Consider the following 24,174-nt stretch of genomic DNA (forward strand, 5'->3'; position numbering starts at 1 on the left):
ACAGTATCCAAAATTGTGTACTTGTTGTTGAGGGGAATGACCACAGGTGTGCTCTGCACTGATTGTTGGTTCCCTTTCCCTCTCCTGACTATCACCCACCTACCTTCCTTTTAAGCCCCTGTTGAGTTCCTCCAGCAAGTTTTCCTTGCTCCAGATCCTCTCAATCCTTCTCATTTTCTCGTTAACTCTTTTTCACTATACACTGCAATGGTTATGGCATGAATGACAAATAAACACAACTTGACCTGTCCTCGTGCCTCTACATGGCTCTGATTTGAAAACTGTAATCACACCATTCATCCCTTGAATCTGAGGAAAAGCCACTTACCTAACATGCTTTCTGGTTTCTCTTTCCATAAATGTCGCTTGACTGGCTGAATTTTTCCAGAGTTTCTGTTTTATGTTACAAAGAACAGCAATTCACTTCATAGATAATTCTAGAGGGCTGTGGTCCAGGTCATTGGCAACAACTAGATAGACCCAAGGGGCCTGTTTCTGTGCTGCAGTGTCCCTGTGGTTCTATGATGGTAGTGAAACTGAACACCATCTGTAGATGTTGAGAATGTAATAGCATGGATGAATACCATTGGCTTTTTTTTTTTACCCAGTATTGGCTTGGAAAGTCAGCCTGGGTTGATCCCATTGCTCTTGCCCATTCCTCATTCTCAAATTTTTTCACAAAACCATAGAGAACTGCAGTGTTGTAGAACAAGGAAACAGCCCTCTTGTTCACTGTGCCCATACCAACAATCAAACACCCATTTACACTAAACTGACACTAATCCCTTTCTTAGTCTCCCCACATGCCTCTGAGCCACTAACTGCCTGCCCCCCCTCCCATCCACCCCCCCCCCCCACCACACCGATTCTGTTATCCACCCATACATTCAAGGAATTTTATAGTGGCCAACTAACAGACCAAAACTGTGCATCTTTGCATGTGGGAGGTGAAGTGCCAGTTGATGAAGACGATGTGGTCAAACAATAATCATGGCGTTTATTAGCAGAAACTCATGGTACAATAATGAAAGACAATAGATGGATATACAGTTATATCCAAGGGGAGTGTCCTTAACAGTAGAGATAATGCACAGCCAATGTTAGTACAGCAAGGCTCACCAGAGGTGGAGGGAGGTGGGGGAGACAGGCAGCTTGGCAGACATTCACCACAGGAGGAAACTGAATTGCTTAGAGGAAACCAACATGAACACAAGGAAAATGCACAAAATCCACACAGGAGTTCAGGATTGAACTTTGCTTGAGGGAGCTGTGAGGCAGTAGCCCCACTAACTGCTTCACTGGGCACCCTCCCCACCCCCTCCCCCACACACTTTGTTGTCAAATACTTCTCAGTTTTCCTTTTTAACATGGATGTGCATTTGGGCATATTTCTGCTAAGAAGCCTTTAGCACTTGGGCTGTGACTGTAAGACATAGAAATTGAAATATGCCTCAGATTTGGATGCTTTGGGGCAGAAAACAGACCCGTAGTTTTAGTTTCTCCATTTACCTTGTATTATTGGAATTTCCAGTGCTCCATTTATTTGTTCACTGTGCATCTTATTCAGTAGCTCCCCCATCTGCTATTGAGAGTGTGAACAACTTGACTTTTACAACAATCTATATGTCAATGCTGCATCCCTGCTTTGACCATCACAGCGGTCAAACTGATCAACCCCAATATATGCAATTAATCCATTGATATCGAGAGGGCCTGGTTACCTACTGCCAAAATTTTGATGTTTTATTTTACTATTCTTCATGCACAGCTGGGTATTCAATGCTCTCTCATTATTTTTCTCATTCCAGAATTTGATATCCTCCAGGGACCAAAGTCTGCTCATTCCTTTGAATAGAATTCTGACAGTGGAAAATTTACTGGAGAAGAAAATTAAATATAGGTAAGTTTTCCACCAGCTTAATATTTATAATTTTGAAATGAATTTTTTTTTGGAAAATTTTATTTTTCTGCTTTTCAAAACAAACATAGCCTCACGTTTAAAAATACAATAATTTTTAACATATTTACACATTCTTTTAGTCACACTTTGTTTCTGTGGTTTAAATATAATATCAATTTACTTGTAATTCCCCTCCCTCCCCAATGATTGAAAGAAAATCAAACAACTGAAAAGGCAGAAAATAGTAAAGAAAAGAGCAAAATTCAAGAAAAAATCAGCGTACCACCAGCGTTTCTAATCTACTTCCACTGAGGTGCTTCTCTGCTGCACTTCTTATATTTTGTCAGATTTTTAGATCTTTGAGCTACCATTATAGCTGGACATTAAAGTACTCTAGATAAGGTTGTCATATTTTGACAAAAGTGTCAAATTTATTTCTTAAGTTGTATGTTATCTTCTCCATGGGCACACAGTTGTGCATCTCCGTGGACCATCAAGTGATGAGCAGGGGGAAGTCAAACTTCCAGGTGATCACATTTCATTCTTTTGCAATATCTTCATATTTAATTTGGAATTTTAGCCACTGATGTCGCAGTGGGTAATTCAAGAGGAGAGAATAATGAGTGGCAGTCAAAGTTCCAACAAAACTGATTTATATATAAAAAAAAGTGTCACGTGCCCCTATGACGTCACCACGTCATGATGTCTGGCAGCTGGTTCACTGGAACTTGAGCCACTACAGAATTTTGTTAATTTTCTGCCATGTTCACCAGGTTTCCCAATGAATACAACTCTGGATCCAGCGGGAAGTCTACTCCCATGATCCTAATTAATATATTAGATAATTCAAGCTAAAAGGGTCTCATCTTCACGCAGGCACATGTGGAGTGTATAAAAGTACCAATTTCTAACACACACCTGAAGCACATTTCTGATATCGTTGGTTTTCACTTATGTAATTTTTGTGGTGTGAGGTACAGTTGGTGTAAGAAATTGTATTGTACCAATCTAAGTCTAGCATCAGTCACCTATGTCATGTTTCTACCTGCATAAATCTGACCAACACTCTTCATCGATCGCTATTCCCAAGTTTGACTCCAACCTCTCCCTTGATATTTGCTGCCCCAGTTTTGAGCTCCCATTTTGAAGTACAAAGAATAATCTGGATACAAATTTGGGAGTGCCTCCCAGTTGAAGTAACCTTTCCACCTTGTTCCCTTCAGGGGGGTCATTGTGGGGTCATTTTTCCCTCAGGAAGGATCTTAACTGGAGAAAATAGTGAAAGGTTCCATTAGGCAATTCATATTTATCCTTCAATTGTTCAAAAGAGATGAGCTGACTATTTTCATAGCAGTCCTCAATGTTACGGATTCCCTTTCAATGACAAATTTCCAAAATTTTGTTATTTAAATTCATAGGCATCAACTTGTTATGTATCAAAGGTGCTTTTGGCAATAATACAAAATCTTTACCAATTAAAATGAATTTCTTTGGAACTTCTCATCAATCTCTGAGCCAATAATTGGAAAGGTAAATTACTAAATATTACTCTTAGATTCAAGCATAGCTTTAACATTTTTTTTCCAAAATACGTCAACACTGATGCCAAGGTTGAAAAGGAGGACTTTTTGTACAGTTTTGATCATCTAAGTAAGGACGTAGCTGCATTGGATGTATCCAAAGATTTTCATTTCAAGCAGATTAGCCCAATGCTCTGTTAAAAGAATGGAAAGTGACTTTATTAATGTGCAGAGGAGAGGATTCAGAGCGACTTGAGAAGGTAAATGTTCGGGCAATCTAAAATTATGGGGCATTATTTTTAAAATGCCCATTCATCTCCAAGATGAATAATTACTTCTCTCAGAACATGTGAATCTTTGTAATACAGAACGCCAGGCAGTTGTGAAAGCTGAGTGAAAGATTTGGACCTTGGCGATTTTAAGAAGCAATAGGAAGGTTTTGAGGCCATGATTAGAGTAGGTGCCTAGAGATATTTAGCCTACTCCATCTCCTGTTCCTTTGGTTTTGTAACTTAATAACAAATCATTAAATTGAAGCTTCAGTAATGAGATTGACATATGTCTTGTGTTCAATTTTAAACTAAAAAAAAAGAAATAATTAGCAACTCAATGAAAAAGCAACTGATGACCATGAGAAAAATCTATGTTTATATTTCTTTGTGACTAAAACAACATGATATAGTGTAAATGGTAAGTTGGTAACTATTAGTTTGCCTCATGTTGATCACTAGCAACCTGACATTTTACTCCTGCTAACATGAGTATTTCAACAGGGATATTGGAGGCTTCAACTGGCTCATGGTTAGTCCCAACATTAGGTTTGCTCATGGGAAGTTGGGAGCGGGTGAGGTTGAGATGTAGAGTTCATGTTCCTCTTTTAATCTACTTAGGCCCAAAATATTCTGGTGGCAGTTCATCTGAATGATGCATCTTCTACCTTGCAGCACACCCCCCCCCCCACCCCTCCCCAATACTACTGTACCATTAACATCAACCCAACATTTGATGCTGAAGTCCAAAGGGAGGGGCTGCAACCAGACTCTTCTGGCATAAAGGATGAGGCCTACCAACTACAGTGGTTGTCACTCAGAAAGGTCTATGTCTGGATCTTTTTTCCAGTGCTAGAGATGCCTGATACAGGTAGTACAGACTGCAGAAGAAGATCAGAGGACAGAGATCATTACTACCCTGTAGACCTTAAGGTTTGAGTCAGGTCTGGGATCTTGATCTTCAGACATTATTTTCCTCACTCAACCAAAGGCCGTACTGGTGCATAGAAGGTGGTGGTGAATTTCATTCTTGATGTCTGTCTTCCTTAAGAGATCCTTCCACATTTATTAGGGCCTCACCATGAACTTCATAGTGTGGTTGCAGAGGGGACAGTTTGGTAAAGAACCTTGGTCATGTGGATGTTGAGTGTAAGGCCCATTTTTGAATATGCTTCATCAAACCCACCACTGAGGCAATACCTAATCTCAATTGGTTACATTGGGCTGACATCAGACTCCCAAAACAGAGTTATGAGATTTGTCATGGGAGAAGGTTAAAGTGTGGACTGACAAAAAATATTCAAGATTGTGCTCAAAGCCTCCATATCAAATGACAACATCCTCCTTGACTCTTGGGAAACTCAGACCATGACAGCTAAAAGTGAAGAAGGAGCATTCAGGATGCTTTTAAGAATTTACATAGGAAAGATGAGTATGGATGTCCTGAAGGGAGAATATAAGGAATTGGGAAAGAAGCTGAGAAGCAGGACCTCTCGGGTGGTAATCCTGATTCCTGCCTGTGCCTCATGCTAATGAGGGCAAAAATAGTGATATCAGGCAGATAAATATATGGTTGAGAATCTGGTGCAGAGGGCAGGGCTTTTGATTCTTGGATCACTGGGATCTCTTCTGGGGAAGGTACGACCTATACAAAAAGGATGGAATACACCTGAATCCAAAGGGGTCCAATACCCTGGCAGGAATATGGCTGTTAAGGAAGATTTAAACAAATGTTGCAGGGGGATGGGAACCAGAATATCAGAGCTGATGAAGGGCAAAATAGAAGTAAGTCAAAGATGGTGTGCAGCAAGGATGACAAGCAGGTGACCTGAGGGATGACAGAGACAGTGCATTCATAAACTGGTCTAAAAGTATTATACATAAATGCTTGGAACAAGGTGTTTGATCTTGCATTATAGTTACAGATTGGAGGGTATGATGTTGTGGCCATTACTGAGTCGTGGCTAAAGGATAGATCTCATTGGAAACTGATTATCGAAGGATATACAGTGTATTGGAAAGATAGGCAGGTAGGTAGATGGGGTGGTGTAACTCTGCTGGTAAATAACAATTCAAATCATTGGAAGGAAGTGACATAAGATCAGAAGAGGTAGAATCCTTATGGGTTGAGTTAAGGAATGATAAAGGTAAATGGACCCTAATGACAGGCGTCCTAACAGCAGCCGGATGTGGACTACAAAATGTAACAGGAAATAGAAAAGGTATTTCAGAAGAACAGTGTTACATTAAGTATAGGGGATTTTAACATGAAAGTAGGTTGGAAAGTTAGGTTGATACAGGATTGCAGGAAGGAGAGTTTGTGGAATGGCTATGGGATGGGTTTTTGGAGCAGCTTGTTGATGAGCCCACCAGAGGATCGACTGTTCTGGACTGGATGCTATCAAATGAGCCAGAAGTGATTAGAGAGCTTAAGGTAAAGGATTCCTTAGGAGGCAGTGGTCACTATATGATTGAGTTCACTTTGAAATTTGTAAAGGTGAGGCAGAGTTCAATGTATCGATATTTCAGTGGAGTAAAGGAAATTACAGTTGCTTGATGAAAAACACACTAATGGGGAAGACAGCAGATCAGTAATGGGTGGAGTTTATGCAAGAAATGAGGAATGTGCAGGACAGATACAAACCAAAAGGAAAGAAAATTGTGAATGGAAAAATGATAGAATTATGGCTGATGAGGGAAGGTAAAGCCAAAGTAAAAGCAAAAGAGAGAGCAAACAAGGAAGCAAAAATTAATAGAAAGAGAGAGAGGACTGGGAGGTTTTTTTTTTAACTTGGAGAAGGAAGGGGGGATGGCTATGCTAATAAGCTGAGCAGAAATGTTTTGAAAGGGCTTTCCACAAAAAAAATATTAAAGGACAGTTTAAAAGCTCAAAAACCAGAATTTTATCATCAAAAATAGATAAAACTGTTACTAAATGACCTAGACAATCAAAAACAAAAATGGAAGAAGTAACAACTCAGCCAGGAAAATCGAGTGGAAGCCTGATTAGGTGTAACTCAGCAGGGGCCTTGAGACCAGCTGAAGCCAGGAGAGCTGGGGAGTCAGCCCAAGATATAGCCTCCATCCTGAACATGATGGAAACTTTATGCAGCTGTTTTACGAGCATGGAATCAGCAATGAGAGATATTTTAGAAGGTAATGGATATTTAAAAAGTTGTAGAAGACTTAAATGAATGACTCATTCAGAAGCTGAGCTGGACAATTCATAAGACAGACTGAAGGCACTGGAAGAAAAAGCAAAAATATGGGACACAGAAAAGACTGATGGATAAGATCGACCATATGGAAAATTTTAGCAGATGCAAACAGTGTAAGAATCATTGGACTGAGAAAAGGCATTGAGGGAAAAGACACAGTGAGTTTCTTTGAATCATAGATCCCACAAATGCTGGGATAAAATAAGTTAAATGCAATTCTACAAATTGAAAGGTCTTATTGGACTCTCAGACCCCAAAAAACCGGCGAACAGCGACCACGACCAGTCCTGGTAAGACTTCTAAGTTACTGGGAAAGAGAAGCAATCCTGGGAGCAGCATACGAATATTCAAATATATAATATTGGCCTATTAGTGGTGGACAATGCAAAAGTAATGTTTTTTTGCGGACTTCAGCCCTGCCTTGGTCAAACAAAGAAAGGAATTTGATGAGGGAAATAGACAACTGTGATCTAAAAACTTTAAATATTCACTGATTTATCCAGCAACACTGAGGATGGACATCTCAGAAGGTAATAGATGAATTTTCAAGAATAAAGAAGGAGAGGAAGAATTTTTAAGAAAGTCATGAAAAGATTAAAGTCACCAGTTGAAAGGTCTGAAAAGACCATTTCAAAATGAGACTAACTGAAAGACGTATCTTTTTATTTATAGTAACAATACTGAGCTGTCTTGTTTTCACTGTTAAAAGAAAAAAAACCATGGGTTTATATGAAGAGCTCTGAAAAGACAGAAAGGTGGTAAAGAAAGCAGCAAGGTGGGAACTCTGACTTGTGGGGGGTGGGGAGATGACGCCAAGAGAGGAGTGATTTTAAAAGATGGTGCCAAAGGGAAGGATCCTTCTTCAGAAGAAGAACCCGTGGACTTTTTCTGCAGGCTTCTGGGTACTATTGCCAATGTCACCGTCAGAGCTTGGGATGTGTGGGTGTTTCTTAAAGGGAAAATGTGTGTGTTGAAAATGTCTTTTAATAAGGAAATGTTATGACAGTACTTAGAAAATTGAAAAGATATAATTGTTATACAATATTTGTGTGAAATATGGTATAGATAAAACACTAAAGTTTATTAGTCTTAATATTAACGGGATACATGGAACGGAGAAGAGGAAGTGGGTCTTGGCATACTTAAAGAAAATAAAAGTGGATGTAATCTTTTTGCAGGAAACACATCTTACCAACTTGGAACATGATAAATTAGAAAGAGGATGGGAGGGACAAGTAATATAGATTTCCTTTGGTTCAAAGGCAAGAGGGGTGGCTATTTTAATTAATAAAAATACACCAGTTTTAATAGAAGATATCTCAATTGATCAAGCTGGAAGGATTGTAATGGCACTGTAAAATTTATGGAGAAGCATTGACAGTTATGAATATTTATGCCCTTAATTATGACATTGAAGTCTTTAGAAAGGACATCTTAAAAACAGGAGAGGGAAGACAAAATTTATTAGTTGGAGGAGACTAATTTCTGCTTGGACCCAATACCAAATAAATCAGCAAGAACAATAATGAGGGTGAAACCAGCAAAAACCACAATTTCTAAATCTTATCTATGTATGGAGGCAATTAAATCCAACAGAGAGAGATTATTCCTTTTATTCAAAGGTGCACAACACATATACAAGGATCTTATTTTTAATGTCTGTCCAGTTAAAAAGTAAAGTGAAAAAAACAGAATATCTAGTGAGGCTTCTATCAGACCACTCTCCATTAATATTAACTATAGCAACAATGGAAAAGTAAGAGAATGTAGACAGATGGTGTCTCAATACTACATTGCTTAAAAGAACAAACCTGCGAATATATAAAGAGACAGATAGAAATATTTTGTGAAACAAATTTGCAGTCTACTAATAATAGTTTTCTGATATGAAACATGCTTAAAGGTATATTTAAAGAGTCAAATTATATCCTATATGAAGAATCTTAAGAGGGAACATATGGCAGAAGTGAACAGTTTGGATAAGGATATAGGAACATAGGAAGTAGGAACAGGAGTAGGCCAAAAATGGCCCATCGAGCCTGCTCCACCATTCAATACGATCATGGCTGATCTAATTTATGACCTAATTCCTCTATCATGTAAAAATTTATCTAACCGAATTTTAAATATGTTTAATGAGGCAGCCTCAACCACTTATCTGGTTAGAGAATTTCAAACATTCACTACTCTCTGGGAAAAACTATTTTTCCTCATCTCTGTCCTAAATCTACTCCCCCGAATCTTGAGACTGTGTCCTCTCGTTTTACTTTCCCCGGCCAGCTCAAAAAACCTTCCTCCATCTATCCTATCCATACCCTCCATAATCCTATATGTTTCCTCTCATTCTTCTGAACTCGAGCGAATACAATCCTAGACAATTTAATCTTTCATATTAAGTCAACCCTTTCATCCCAGGATCAACCTAGTAAACCTCCTCTGGACCGTCTCCAAAGCCAGTATATCCTTCCTCAAATATGGAGACCAGAACTGGACACAGTACTCCAGGTGCGGTCTCACCAGTACCTTATACAGTTGTCACATTACCTCCCTACTCCTGAATTCAATTCCTCTAGCGATGAAGGCCAACATTCCATTTGCCTTCTTAATAACCTGCTGCACCTGCAACCTAACTTTTTGTGATTCATGCACAAGCACTCCCAAGTCCCTCTGCACAACAGCATGCTGTAGTTTTTCACCCTTTAAATAATATTCAGCTCTTTTCTTTTTCTTGCCAAAGTGGATAACCTCACACTTACTAACATTGTACTCCATCTGCCAGACCTTTGCCCACTCATCCAGCTTAACTATATCCCTCTGCAGACTCTCCACATCCTCATTACAATTTGCTCTTACACTCAATTTGGTGTCATCCGCAAACTTGGCTACACTACATTTTGTCCCCTCCTCCAAGTCATCAATGTAAAAAGAATCAATATAACCATATAACCGTTTACAGCACGGAAACAGGCCATGTCGGCATTAACGAATTAGAAAAAAAAACAACAGGACTACAAGAAGAATACAGATTACTGGAGAATAAAATGGTAAGATATAATGCAATACAAACATATAGGACAGAAAAAACTATATTAAAAACTCAACCATACTATGAGTTGGGCGAATAGGTACACAAAGTTTTAGCCTTGCATGTTAAAACAGAGGAGTCATCAAGAATGATAAATGCTGTAAAAAACACAAACAAATATTCTATAAGCAAAAAGAAATTAATGACACTTTTAGACAATATTACACAAAACTATTCAAATCAGAATTACTAGATGAGAACAAAATGGAAGAATTTTTTGCTGAATGATGAACTTCCAAGGCTGGAAGAGAGAGAAAGGTTAGAATTATATACTCCATTCAAAAGGGAAGAAATTGAAAAGGGTCTGGGCACCCTACAGGCTAATAAATCACTGGGAGAGGATGGATTTCCATCTGAGTTTTATAGACAATTCAAAGAATTATTAATGCCCATTTTAATTGATATCCTGGACCAAGCTGTGAAAAGACAAACCCTCCCAGAGTCATTTTTAACCATGATTATTACAGTGTTACCAAAAAAGAATAGGGACCCACGTAAAACTTCATCATAGAGACCAATATCCCTGTTAAATTCTGATTATAAGATGCTAGCGAAAGCATTGGCTAATAGATTAGGACAATACTTGCCAAAACTGATCTATATTACAGACCAAACAGGATTTGTTAAAAGAAGGCATTCCTCAAGTAGTCTAGGAAGATTAATAAATATACATGGCTAAATCTGAATGAAATCCAAATATTACTGTCTCTCGAGACGGAGAAAAAGCATTCAACCATTTGGAATGGCCTTTTTTATTTAAAACACTGAAAAAATTTGGTATAGGCAGAACATTTATAAATTGGATAAAAACTTTTTATACCATTAATCACAAGCTAAAATAATAACAAATAGTCAGATGTTGGCGGTGTTTCCCTTGAGTAGATCGAGTAGACAGAGATGCCCCCTGTCCCCAGCACTTTCTATTTTAGCGATTGAACCACTGGCTAAGATAATAAGAAGGGATCTGGATATAAAGGGCTTCAAATTCAGGCAAGAAGAATACAAAATCAGTCTATTCACTGATGATGTGCTATTGTACCTATCAGAATTGGCTAAAATTACAAGTAACACTAGAAAAATATGGAAGAATATCAGGCTACAAAATAGATATGGATAAAAGTGCCATTAACAAATTTTCAATATGAAAGATACCAAAAAGGAAGTAAATTTAAATGGAAGACGGATAGAATAAAATATCTTGTCCAAACTAAATTCTGTTTCTCTTCTTGGGAAAATTGAAGGAGACCCACAGAATTGGAGAGACTTACCGATTACTTTAGTGGGAAGGGTTAACTTCAGACTGCAATACCTTTTTCAACAGCTGCCTATTCCGTTAGCTAAAAACTTTTGTAAGCTACTAAACAACCATATTAGGCAGTTCCTATGAAATAATAATATGAAAAAAATATTCAAAAAAACCTTGGAGAATTGCATTGGAAAAATTGTCATGGGACTACTGGCTGGGAGGACTTCCAGATTTCAAAAAATATTACCTAGCTGCACAAGCTAGATTTCTCACAGCCTACCTCACTGAAGGCAACTCCCCGTCTTGGGTTCAAATGGGAGTGTATTCAATGGAGGAGAGGGAAGCAAAGGACTTTATCTTTAAATGGAGTTTCAAATCACCAAAGAAAAAGATGGATAACCCTATTCTAATACATATAATTAGAACATGGCAAGAAATTAATGAATGTAGAGATATCAATAAAAGCAACTTTGTGTAAAAATGTGTTATTGCCTATGAATGTGTGCAATAGGATATTAAATTCGTGGTATGACAAAGGTATAAGATATATTCAGGACTATTACATGGAAGGAACTCTTATGTCCTTTGAACAATTAAAACACAAATACGGAGTGACCAATGGAACCTTCTGTTTATTCCAGCTTAGATCATTCTTAGATCATCATGAAATTTGTGAAACTGAATGAATTGTTTGGATGGGGAATACGCCCAAATTTATAACAAAAATGTACTCTGCTCTCCAGAGTGAAAATGCAAAACCAGGGCTGCAGAGGTCAAGGGAAAGATTGGAGTTGGACTTGGGTGTGGTGATTTCAGAAAGAAGCTGGTCAGATTGGTGCAAGGGCAGCATGACATCAATTATAAATGCAAGATATGGACTGGTTCAGTATAATTTTTTACATCAATTATATCTTACCCCACAAAAGTTACACAGATCAAAAACCAAAATGTCAGAAATATGTTTCAGATGTGGGTCTGAGACAGGAACTTTTCTACATGCCACGTGGTCATGCATGAAAATGAGATCATTTTGGCAAAAAATCACAGAAAAATTAACTTGGTTAACAGGAGTGGCCTTCACTGGCAATCTGGAACTATATCTATCAGGTAATTTCATGGAAATAAGTGGCAAATTGACCAAATATAAAATCTCGTTTATAAAAATAGCACTGGTGGTACCAAAAAAAGTATCACAATTACTTATAAGTCCAACTCCCCTCTACCTGTAGCACGATGAACTGCAGAAATGAACAGCTGTTTACCGATGGAAAAAAAAATCACATACACTGAAAGAATAAATATGACACCTTTATAAAGGTCTGGCAGACCACATAGGGGTCCAGATACAGTAGTAAAAAGGAACAATAAAGGTATAAAAGTAACTATTATATATACAAAAATGTAGTTTCCCAACTGTATTCTATGTACTTAAAATATATGTAAGTTCTGACAGTGAACAAATCTGTATGTATGGAAAGAAAGGGGTGGGCGGGGGCGGAAGGGAAGGACTGCTTTGTTATTGTTTGTTGTGTTCTGAGAAAAAGTTTAATATATTGTTTATTTAAAATGTTACTATGTATATTTTTTGAAAAAAAATTCTAAAAAAAACTTGGAAAAGGCCACTAAGAAGGTGATTAGAAAGGAAAAGATAAATGATGAAAGGAGGTTAGCAAGTAATACCAAAGAAGACTCTTAAAAACCTTTTTAAGTTTATAAAGATCAAAAGAGAGGCAAGAGTAGACATAGTGTCTCTACACTAGAGAGATTGTAATGGGAGACAAGGAACTGAATGAATATTTTCGATCATTCTTCACTGTAGAAGACATTAGTAGCATACTGGACTCTCAAGGGTCTCTGGGAAGTGAAGTCAAGATCACGAGAGAGTAGGTAATTAGGAAACTAAATGATCTAAGGGTAGATAAGTCTCCCAGATCAGAAAATTATAGATGTATTAGTCTGAAATTGGTGGTTGGGAATATGTTGGAATTAATTGTCAAAGACGAGATTACAGAGAACCTAAAGGAGCATCACAAGATATTTCCAAGTCAGCACAGTTTCCTTAAAGTAAAATTATGCCTGACAAACTTGTTGCAATTTTTTTGAGGAAATAACACATAGGATAGACTGGGGAGAAGCAGTGGATGTTTTGTACTTAGACTTTCAAAAGGCCTTTGACAAGATGCCACATATGAGGCTGCTTTACAAGATGAGAGTTCATGAAATTACAGGAAGGATACTAGCATGGGTAGAGCATTGATTAATAGGCAGGAAACAGAGAGTGGGAATAAGGGGATCCTATTTGGCTTGTTGCCTTTTACTAGTGGTGTTCCACAGGGGTCAGTGTTGGGGTCGCATCTTTTTACGTTGCATATAAATGATTTAGATAATGGAATAGACATCTTTAGTGGCTAAATTTGCAGATGACACCAAAAGGTGGTTGAGCTGGTGGTGCTGAGGATACAGAAAGGCTGCAGAGAGACTGATCAAAGAGATGGCAGATTAAATACAATGTTGGGAAGTGTACAGTCATACACTTTGGTTCAAGAAAAAGCTGGACAAACTATTATTTAGATGGGGAAAAAAAATTCAAAATTTGGAGGTGCAAAGGGACTTGGAAGTCCTCCTGCGGGATACTCTAAAGATTGACCTTCAGGTTGAGTTGGCAGAGAAGAAAGCGAATGAAATGTTGGTGCTCATTTCCAGAGGAATGGCATACAAGAGCAGGGATGTAAAGATGAGTCTTTAAAGGGCATTGGTGAGATCTCACTTAGAGTATTCTGCACACAATGCTCTAGCATTGGAGAGGGTTCAGAGAAAATTTACTAGAAATTATACCAGAAATGAAAGGGTTTACAAATGAGGAATATTTGTCTGCTCTTGGATTGCACTCGTTGGAGTAGAGAAGGATGAGGGGGGACCTCATAGTGACATTTCAAATGCTGAAAGGCCTGGATAGAGTAGATGTGACAAAGTTGTTTCCCATGGTAGGGGAGTCTAGGAAAAGAGGCCACAATTTTAGGATAAAAGGGCATCAATTAAAACAGAAATGCAGAGAAATTTCTTTAGCCAGAGGGTTGTGTGCCTGTGGCACTTGTTACCACAGGCAGCAGTGGAAACGAGATCGTTCAGTGTATTTAAGACAGAAATTAACAGGTATTTGATTAATCAGGACATCTAGGATTATGGGGAGAAGGCTGGGAGTGGGGCTGAGTGATAAGGATCAGCTCTTGATTAAATGGCAGAGCAGATTCAACAGGCTGCCTGGCCTATTTCTGCACTTGTATCTTGTGGGGGGAAAAAGTTGTGAATTTAGCATCCATGCATTGAGAGTTTACAGGAACCATATGCTTGTAGAGAAAGGGGTGCATAATCTAAGTGTCCACACGTTCACTACAGCATCTGTAATTCCCACATGAGCCTCTGAACTGGAGTAGAAGCACGTCAAAGTTAATCTTGGACTTTGCCTTAAAAAAAGGAGACATTTATCTGATCCTCGGACAGGTTTCAAATGCATGGGAACAGTTTGCTCTTCCCTGTGGTTTTGTCAACATGCGTGCACAGTTTCTGAAAATCTGAGCTGTCTGGTTGAAGTAACTGTATTTCTAAAGAATAATTTAACAACTTGTATTAAATTTGTATTTCATTCTCAGGGTAATCCTCCAGGCATTCTCGTCTTCTCAAATTCTTAATGCAAGCTTCCTGGATTTGAGGTAAACCAAAAAGTTGTTGTCTAGCAAGTACCATTAAAATATCCTAATTAGAGTTTCAAGATCAACTTTTCATTACCGCAGCACACATGACAATGAAGGAAAAGGTTTGTGTGCTATCTAGCAAGCCTATGCACACATAAGTAGAAGGGAATACAAAAATTGAGACATACGGGATGCTGGAACCTGAAGATAAACACATTCTGCTGGAAGAACTCAGCAGGTCCAGCAGCATCAATGGTACGTTTTGAGCTGAAACCCTTTATCATCGACCAACATTTCTCTCCCACTCATGCTGTTGACCCGATGAATTCTTCCTGCAGATTGAGTTTAGTTTAGAATAAAAATCATGTTGCAATCTCATCAAGACGGTTTCAATCTCTGGACCAACCAAATCTAAATCTTCTTAACTCTTCTTTTCTTCTTTGGCTTGGCTTCGCGGACGAAGATTTATGGAGGGGGTAAAAAGTCCACGTCAGCTGCAGGCTCGTTTGTGGCTGACAAGTCCGATGCGGGACAGGCAGACACGATTGCAGCGGTTGCAGGGGAAAATTGGTTGGTTGGGGTTGGGTGTTGGGTTTTTCCTCCTTTGCCTTTTGTCAGTGAGGTGGGCTCTGCGGTCTTCTTCAAAGGAGGTTGCTGCCCGCCAAACTGTGAGGCGCCAAGATGCACGGTTTGAGGCGTTTTCAGCCCACTGGCGGTGGTCAATGTGGCAGGCACCAAGAGATTTCTTTAGGCAGTCCTTGTACCTTTTCTTTGGTGCACCTCTGTCACGGTGGCCAGTGGAGAGCTCGCCATATAACACGATCTTGGGAAGGCGATGGTCCTCCATTCTGGAGACGTGACCCATCCAGCGCAGCTGGATCTTCAGCAGCGTGGACTCGATGATCAAGATGAAACCACTTTCTATTCTTTGCATTTTGTGTTGAAGTGAATTTTCAGATCTTGTTCTTTATTGTGACCATCCATTCCACAAATTACATATTTTCAGCCTATGTTCCTACTCTTTCCCCACTGCATACACATGGTTAAGTCATGTATGGATGTCCATAGCCCAGGTTTTTCTCAGAGTAAGTTCTGCATATCCTTGAGTTGTACCTCCAGCTCCAAACTCTGCTTGTTTGAAGTATCAGCTGTGATAATGGAGCTTTCTCATGGCCTCATCTGTTGTCCATTGACAGTGTATGTCTGAGAAGGTCAGATGGAGTGCTATATCCTCATTCTGTGCATGTAAAGAGCTGGCATGCTTCTATGAGTTCACTAAAGAGAAGGAGAAGGATATTAAATTGTGCTGGGAAAGGAAGCAAAGAGGGTAATTATGGAAAATGTAGTGATTAAGAAAGTTCTGGAGTTTTTGAAGCATATAAAAGTGGATAAGTTTCCAGGTCCAATGGGATTTTCCCCAGGACCTTGAGAGAAATTATTGAGGAAATAGCAGCGGCTCGACAGTGATTTTTCAAATGTCATTAGAGAGGGGCGTAGTGCTGGAGAATTGGCGTATTGCTAATGTGGTTCCTTTGTTTAAAAAGGGTTCGAGGAGCAAGCCTAGCAATTATCGGCCTGTAAGTTTGACGTCTGGTAGGAAAGTAATCGAAAGCATTCTTAGAGATAATATATAAGTATCTGGAGAGACAGGGTCTGATCAGGAACACTCAACACGGGTTTGTGCAAGGAAGGTCATGTTTGACCAATCTTGTTGAATTTTTTGAAGAGGTGACAAGGAATGTTGATGGGGGGAAAGCAGTGGATGTTGTCAATATGGACTTCAGTAAGGCCTTTAATAAGGTTCCGCATGGAAGGTTAGGAAGGTTCATGCGATAGGTATTAACTTTGAGATAGTCAAATGGATTCAACAGTGGCTGGAAGGGAGATGCCAGAGAGTCGTACTGGATAACTGTTTATCAGGTTGGAGGCCGGTGACAAGTGGTGTGCCTCAGTGTTCTGTATTAGGTCCCTTGCTGTTTATCATTTACATTAATGATCTGGATGATGGGGTGGTAAATTTAATTAGTAAATTTGCGGATGATCTAAAATAGGTGGAATGGTGGATAATGAAGGTTTTCAAAGATTGCAAAAGGATTTGGAATGTTTGAAAGAGAGGTCTGTAAGATGGCAGATGAAGTTTAATGCTGAGGAGTGTGAAAGAATGATCAAAACAGAACATTCATAGTAAATGGGAGGACATTGAGGAATGCAGTGGAGCAGAAAGATCTAGGAATAATGGTTCATCATTCCCTGAAGGTAGAATCTCATGTAGATAGGGTGGTGAAGAATATTTGGTATGCTGGTCTTTATAAATCAAAGCATCGAATACAGGAGTTGGGAGGTGATGTTGAGACTGTTCAAGGCATTGGTAAGGCCAGATTTAGAATACTGTGTGCAGTTCTGGTCACCGAATTATAGGAAGGATATCAATAAGGTAGAGAGAGTGCAGAGGTTTACGAAAATGCTACCTGGGTTTCAGAATCTAGATTACAAAGAAAGATTGAGCAGATTAGGTCTTTAATCCTTCAAGCATAGAAGGTTGAGCAGGGAATTTGATAGAGATATTTAAGATTATGAGGGGGATAGATAGAGTTGATATGGATAGGCTTTTTCCCTTGAGCGTAGGAGAGATTGAAACAAGAGGCCATGAGTTAAGGGGCAAAAGTTTAGAAGTAACATGAGGGGGGACTTCTTCACTCAGAGAGTGTATGGAATGAGCTTCCGGAAGAAGTAGTGGGTGGCAGGAACTTTTTTGTCATTTAAGGAAAAATTGGATAGGCATATGTATGGGAGGGGAATGGAGGGTTATGGGCAAGGTGTAGGTAGGTGGGACTAGAGGAGTGTACTTGATTCGGTGCGGATTAGAAGGGCCAAGATGGCCTGTTTCTGTGCTGTAATTGTTATATAGTTATATGTTTATTTTTAAAAATTCAATGCACTAAGCATCTTCCTTGATATATTAAAACAGAAAGGATAATCATTTCAAAACAAGCAGAATGCTGTCTGGTCTGGATATGTCCTCACTATTTAAGAACGTTGAGAAGTTGACCACAGACAAGGTAATGTCAGCAACTAAAATTTATGGGTAACCTTCATGATCTCACACATTAAACACTTTTACATTCCTGACTGTTTACCTATGTTTGGCATATTTGTGACAAATTTGTGTCCATTTGGAAATGCGATTCCATAAGAGTTTTCCAATTCGTACCTATAATAAATACCCTGAACATGTAGAACCTTTAAACAAAGGCTTTAATCTGTGAAAATTTCAATCGTTGGGCCCTGGATGAATTGGGAAGGGACTAAGATACAGCTGAAGATAATCTCCCTGAAATGTCTTATTCTGCAACATGATTGCTGGATACATTCTGAAGAGTTGTACTCACTTCCAATCCTTGACACAAAAGGGTGAATGTTTAAAAATGAATAAACTTAGTTTGCAAAGATATTTAAATCAGAATTATTATAAAAAAAGGTTTTTTAAAACATATTCAATCCTAAAACAAAGAATAAATTATAAAGGATTTTTCATTAGTGGTTTTCAAAGGTGTGCAAATTGCTTTGGAAATAATTACTTAAATTGACTTGCTTTTATATTTGCAATTACTATACTTAGCAAAGAATGAGGAAATCTCATCATTACTTTATATTCCTGTCACCTACAATGTTAACCCAGTGGTTCTGAACCTTTTTGTTTCCACTTACATACCACTTTAAGTATTCCCTATGCCATAGGTGCTCTGTGATTAGTAAGGGCTCGCTTAAGGTGTGATGTGGGTGGAAAGAAAAAGTTTGAAAACCACTGTTTTAATCATCCTTAATTGACATGTTATGTGCACGGTCTCATAACTCCAAAGGAAATGGGCCAATGACAATTTTTCTTTTAAATTTTTAAACATTTTTCACACTATGAACCATATTAACCAAAATACATTCAAACATTTCCCTCTTGAATATACACAGTGGCATTTTCTCCCCTTTCCCCCCCCTCCCTTCCCTCCCTCCTTCCCACCCCCCTTCCTACCCACTAAACGTTCAACCTATACGATACATTAAACCCATTAAACAATGTCATCACACAATGAAAATAAACAAGAAAATTGTGTCATCTACTTTTACACACTGGGTCAGTTCATTTCGTCTTCTTCTCATTCTATCATTTTAGGGGGTGGAGGTCCGCAGTAGGCCCTCTCTGTTATGTTCCATGTACGGTCCTCAAATTTGTTCGAATACTGTGACTTTATTTTTTAAATTATATGTTATTTTTTCCAATGGAATACATTTATTCATTTCCATGTACCATTGCTGTACTCTTAGGCTCTCTTCTGATTTCCAGGTTGACATTTTCTTGCTACAGCTAAGGGTATCATAATAAATCTTTTTTGTGCTTCATCCAATTTGGGGCCTAGTTCTTTACTTCTTATATTACTTAGAAGAAAGATCTCTGGATTTTTTGGTATGTTGCTTTTTGTGATTTTATTTAATACCTGATTTAGATCTTCCCAAAACTTTTCCACTTTCTCACATGCCCAAATTGCATGTACTATTGTTCCCGCTTCCTTCTTACAGCGAAAACATTTATCTGATACTGTTGGATCCCATTTATTTAACTTTTGGGGCGTGTAACCAATTATATTGTATCATGCGTAACCTCGTGTTTATTGTATTTCTCATAGTTCTGGAGCATAGCTTTTCCCATTTTTCATTTTTTATCTTTATGTTTAGATCTTGTTCCCACTTTTGTTTGGGTTTACAGCTTATTTCAGCGTTCTCTTTCTCTTGGTGCTTGATGTACATGTTTGTTATAAATCTTAATTATCATTGTGTCTGTAATCACATATTTAAAGCTGCTTCCTTCTGGTAATCTCAGTCTGTTTCCCAATTTATCCTTTAAATAAGCTTTCAGTTGATGATATGCAAACATTGTACCATATTTGTACTTCAGCTGTTCAAATGTTAATAAATTATTTCCCAAAAAACAATTTTCTTTTCTTTTGATCCCTTTTCTCTCCCATTCTCTAAAGGAAAGGTTATCTATTGTCAAAGGGATTAGTTGATTTTGCGTCAATAATAATTTTGGTAGTTGGTAATTTGTTTTTTTCCTTTCTACGTGAATCTTCTTCCAAATGTTGAGCAGATGGTGCAGTACTGGTGAACTTCTATGTTGCACCAGTTTTTCATCCCACTTATAAAGTATATATTCTGGTACCTTCTCCCCTATTTTATCTAGCTCTAACCTGGTCCAATCTGGTTTTTCCCTTGTTTGATAAAAATCTGATAGATATTTTAATTGTGCTGCTCTATAATAATTCTTAGTTTGGTAGCTGTAAGCCCCCTTGTTTGTACCATTCTGTTAATTTATCTAGCGCTATCCTCGGTTTCCCCCCCTTTCCTTATTATTTTCTTCAACTCCTTGAAGAATTTCTCTGTTAAGGGAATTGGTAACGATTGAAATAGGTATTGTATCCTTGGGAAGATATTCATTTAAATGTAATTTACCCTTCCTATCAGTGTTAGTGGAAAATCTTTCCAATGTTCTAAGTCATCTTGTAATTTCTTCATTAATGGCTGATAATTTAATTTGTATAGATGGCCTAGATTATTATCTAGTCGAATACCTAGGTATTGGATTGCTTGTGTTTGCCATTTAAATGGTGATTCTTTCTTAAACTTTGAAATCCGCATTATTCATTGGCATCGCTTCACTTTTATTTGTGTTGATCTACCCCGTTGAAGTACCCCAATACTTCTCCATATTCCTTCAATTTCTTATGTAATTCTTTTATTGATAATTCTAGTTCTGTTAAGTATACTATGATGTCATCTGCAAATAGACTGATTTTATATTCCTTCCCTTTTATTTATATCCCTTTTATTTTATTTTCTGTTCTTATCAGTTCTGCCAAGGATTCTATCGCTAACGTGAGGGAGATAGTGGACATCCCTGCCGAGTTGACCTGCTTAATTTAAATTGGTTCGATATATATCCATTTACGGTCACCTTCACCAATGGTCCCTTATATAATGCTTTAATCCAATTAATATATTTCTCTGGTAGGTTGAACTTCTGTAGTACTTTGAATAAATAATTCCATTCTACCCCATCAAAGGCTTTCTCTGCGTCTAAGCAACTGCCACTGTTGGCGTCTTATTTCCTTGTACTCCATGGATTAAGTTAATGAACTTACAGATATTGTCCATTGTTCATCTTTTCTTAATAAATCCAGTTTGATCTAGTTTTACTATTTTTGGTACACAGTCGGCCAATCTGTTTGCTAATAGTTTTTGCTATTATCTTATAATCTGAATTGAGTAGAGATATTGGCCTATACGATGCTGGAGTTAATGGATCTTTCCCCGTCTTTGGTATTACTGTAATTATTGCTGTTTTTCATGAATCTGGCATGTTTTGTGTTTCTTCAATCTGGCCCATTACTTCCAGGAGAGGAGGGAATTAATAAGCCTTTAAATGTTTTATAGAATTCTACTGGGAGTCTGTCATCTCCAGGCATTTTATTGTTCGGTAGCTTTTTTTAATATATCCTGTATTTCCTCTATTTCAAATGGTTTTATCAATTTGTTTTGCTCCTCTTCTTGCAATTTCGGTTGTTCAATTTTAGCTAGAAACTCATCTATTTTGTCTTCTTTCCCTTCGTTCTCAGTTCGGTATAATTGCTTGTAGAATTCCTTGAAGTTTTCATTGATCTCTATTGGGTTATATGTAATTTGTTTGTCCATTTTCCTTGATGCCAATACCATTCTTTTAGCTTGTTCTGTTTTAAGCTGCCAAGCTAGTATTTTGTGCGTTTTTTCTCCTAGCTCATAATACTTCTGCTTTGTCTTCATTATGTTCTTCTCCACCTTATACATTTGTAGTGTTTCTTATTTTATTTTTTTGTCCGCCAATTCTCTTTTGTTGTATTTTCCCTTGTTGCTAGTTCTTTTTCTGTACTTACTATTTCCCTTTCCAGCTGTTCTATATCCCGATTGTAGTCCTTCTTAATCTTAGTTACATAACTTATTATCTGCCCTCTGACGAAGGCTTTCATTGCATCCCATAATATAAATTTATCTTTCATTGATTCCATATTTATTTCAAAGTACATTTTAATTTGGCGCTCAATGAATTCTCTAAAATCCTGTCTTTTAAGTAGCATGGAGTTTAATCTCCATCTATACGTTCTTGGTGGGATGTCCTCCTGCTCTATTGCTAATAACAGGGGTGAGTGATCCGATAACAATCTAGCTTTATATTCCGTTTTCCTAACTCTCCCTTGGATATGGGTTGACAACAGGAACAGGTCAATCCTTGAGTATGTTTTATGCCTACTCAAATAATATGAACATTCCTTCTCCTGTGGGTGTTGTCTCCTCCATATATCCATAAGTTGCATTTCCTGCATTGATTTAACCATAAATTTGGCTACTTTGTTCTTTCTGCTAGGCTTTTGTCCAGTTTTATCCATCTTTGAATCCAAATTAAGGTTAAAGTCCCCTCCTATCAATATATTCCCCTGCGTATCTACAATCTTCAAAAAGATATCTTGCATAAACTTTTGATCCTTTTCATTAGGTGCATATATATTGACCAAATTCCAAAACTCTGAATATATCTGACACTTTATCATACATACCTCCCTGCTGGATCTATTATTTCCTCCTCTATTTTGATTGGTACATTTTTATTGATTAATATTGCTACACCTCTGGCTTTTGAATTATATGATGCTGCCGTTACATGCCCTACCCAGTCTCTCTTTAATTTCTTGTGTTCCACTTCAGTTAGATGCGTTTCCTGCACGAATGCTATATCAATTTTTTCTTTTTTTCAGTAAATTTAATAGCCTCTTCCTTTTGATTTGGTTACGTATTCCGTTAATATTTATAGTCATATAGTTCAACATGGCCATTTCGTACTTAGTTTACATCTCATTTCTGCTTCCTTACCACTACCTTTCCCATTTTCCCCATTTCCATTTTTGAAAGCAGTGTATGACAACACTTCGAAAACATAAAATATTTCAACCATTTCCACATCTAAAATTCCCTTAACCCCAAATGTTCCCCCCCCCCCCCCCCACCCTCTGAGTCGCCCCTTGTCCCTTGCTGGGCAACCACAACTCTCCTCTCCATTCGGACTGTGAACCCGTTTCCAAGTGTCAACTGATTTCGCAGTGACTGTAGTTCTCTCCCACCCAACCCCCTCCAGAAAAGACTTTTATCTTCACATTACAACAAAGCTCCCCCTCATTTCTTCTCTTTTCCTTTTTATGTTTTATTTATTTATTATTAATTTTTTTAACCCCTCCTTTCCCCCCTTTCTCCCTTACTTCCCTTTTCTTCCCTCCTTTATTTCTTACATATACATTATTTTTACTTCTTTATATGTAGTTTGTTGTCGTTCTTTGTTCTTGTTACATCTCTTCATCTCTCTTTCTGTCTTGCAGGCATTCTGCAAATTCTCGTGCTTTCTCCAGATCCGAGAACAGTCTGTTTTGCTGCCCCGGGATAACTATTTTAAGCACCGCTGGATATCTTAACATAAATTTATAGCCTTTCTTCCATAGGATCGATTTTGCTGCATTAAACTCCTTCCTCATCTTCAGGAGTCAAAACTTATGTCTGGGTAGAAAAAAATTTTTTGACTTTGTATTCCAGTGGTTTTTTGTCTTCTCTCATTTTATTCATTGCCTTCTCCAATATATTTTCTCTTGTGTATCTCACGAATTTTACTAAAACAGATCTTGGTTTTTGTTGTGTCTGTTTTGCAAAGATTTTTGCAGTCCTGTGGTTCGTGGGTTGCAACCCTGCGGGGTCTCCACTAACCTTGGGGAGTGGGCTCCTCTTTCCACAGCGGATCCCTGCTTTTTCGTGCAGGTAAGGCCTTCACCTTTCTCTTGCGGCATCTTTCTTTCTTCTTTTCTTCCCGTTGTTTTTGGCTTTTCTTTCTTAGGTGCCATTTTCTCCACACCTTTATTTTTTATTTGTTGTGATTTATGTGTCTGGGGCTTTGTTTTTTCTTCACTTTTTTTCCTTCTTTTCTGGAGAAGACTGGTATTCTCGTAGCGGCCACTACTCCATCAGGTGACTCCTCAATGACAATTTTTCTCAAGCAAAATATTTCAGTAACATTTTGGTCTAGAGTAGTGATTCTCAACCTTGACTTCCCACTGACATACCACTAAGTAATCCCTTACTAATCACAGAGCACTGATGGCATAGGGATTACTTAAAGTGGTAT

The 24,174-nt window shown here is 38.1% G+C and overlaps 1 protein-coding gene across 4 annotated transcripts in view; it reads left to right on the forward strand.

The window, feature by feature from the left end:
- LOC138757803 (probable E3 ubiquitin-protein ligase HERC3) overlaps positions 1 to 24,174 on the forward strand; it is a 94,427-nt gene that overhangs the window by 26,076 nt on the left and 44,177 nt on the right. For all 4 annotated transcript variants that reach the window (XM_069925728.1, XM_069925730.1, XM_069925729.1 and 1 more), the window contains 3 exons: positions 1,809 to 1,900; positions 14,889 to 14,948; positions 17,899 to 17,989. In XM_069925728.1, the coding sequence (XP_069781829.1) occupies positions 1,809 to 1,900; positions 14,889 to 14,948; positions 17,899 to 17,989 (243 nt within the window). The remainder of the gene's footprint in view (positions 1 to 1,808; positions 1,901 to 14,888; positions 14,949 to 17,898; positions 17,990 to 24,174) is intronic.

Source organism: Narcine bancroftii, chromosome 3 (genome assembly GCF_036971445.1).
Source record: "Narcine bancroftii isolate sNarBan1 chromosome 3, sNarBan1.hap1, whole genome shotgun sequence".
Lineage (NCBI taxonomy): Eukaryota > Metazoa > Chordata > Chondrichthyes > Torpediniformes > Narcinidae > Narcine > Narcine bancroftii.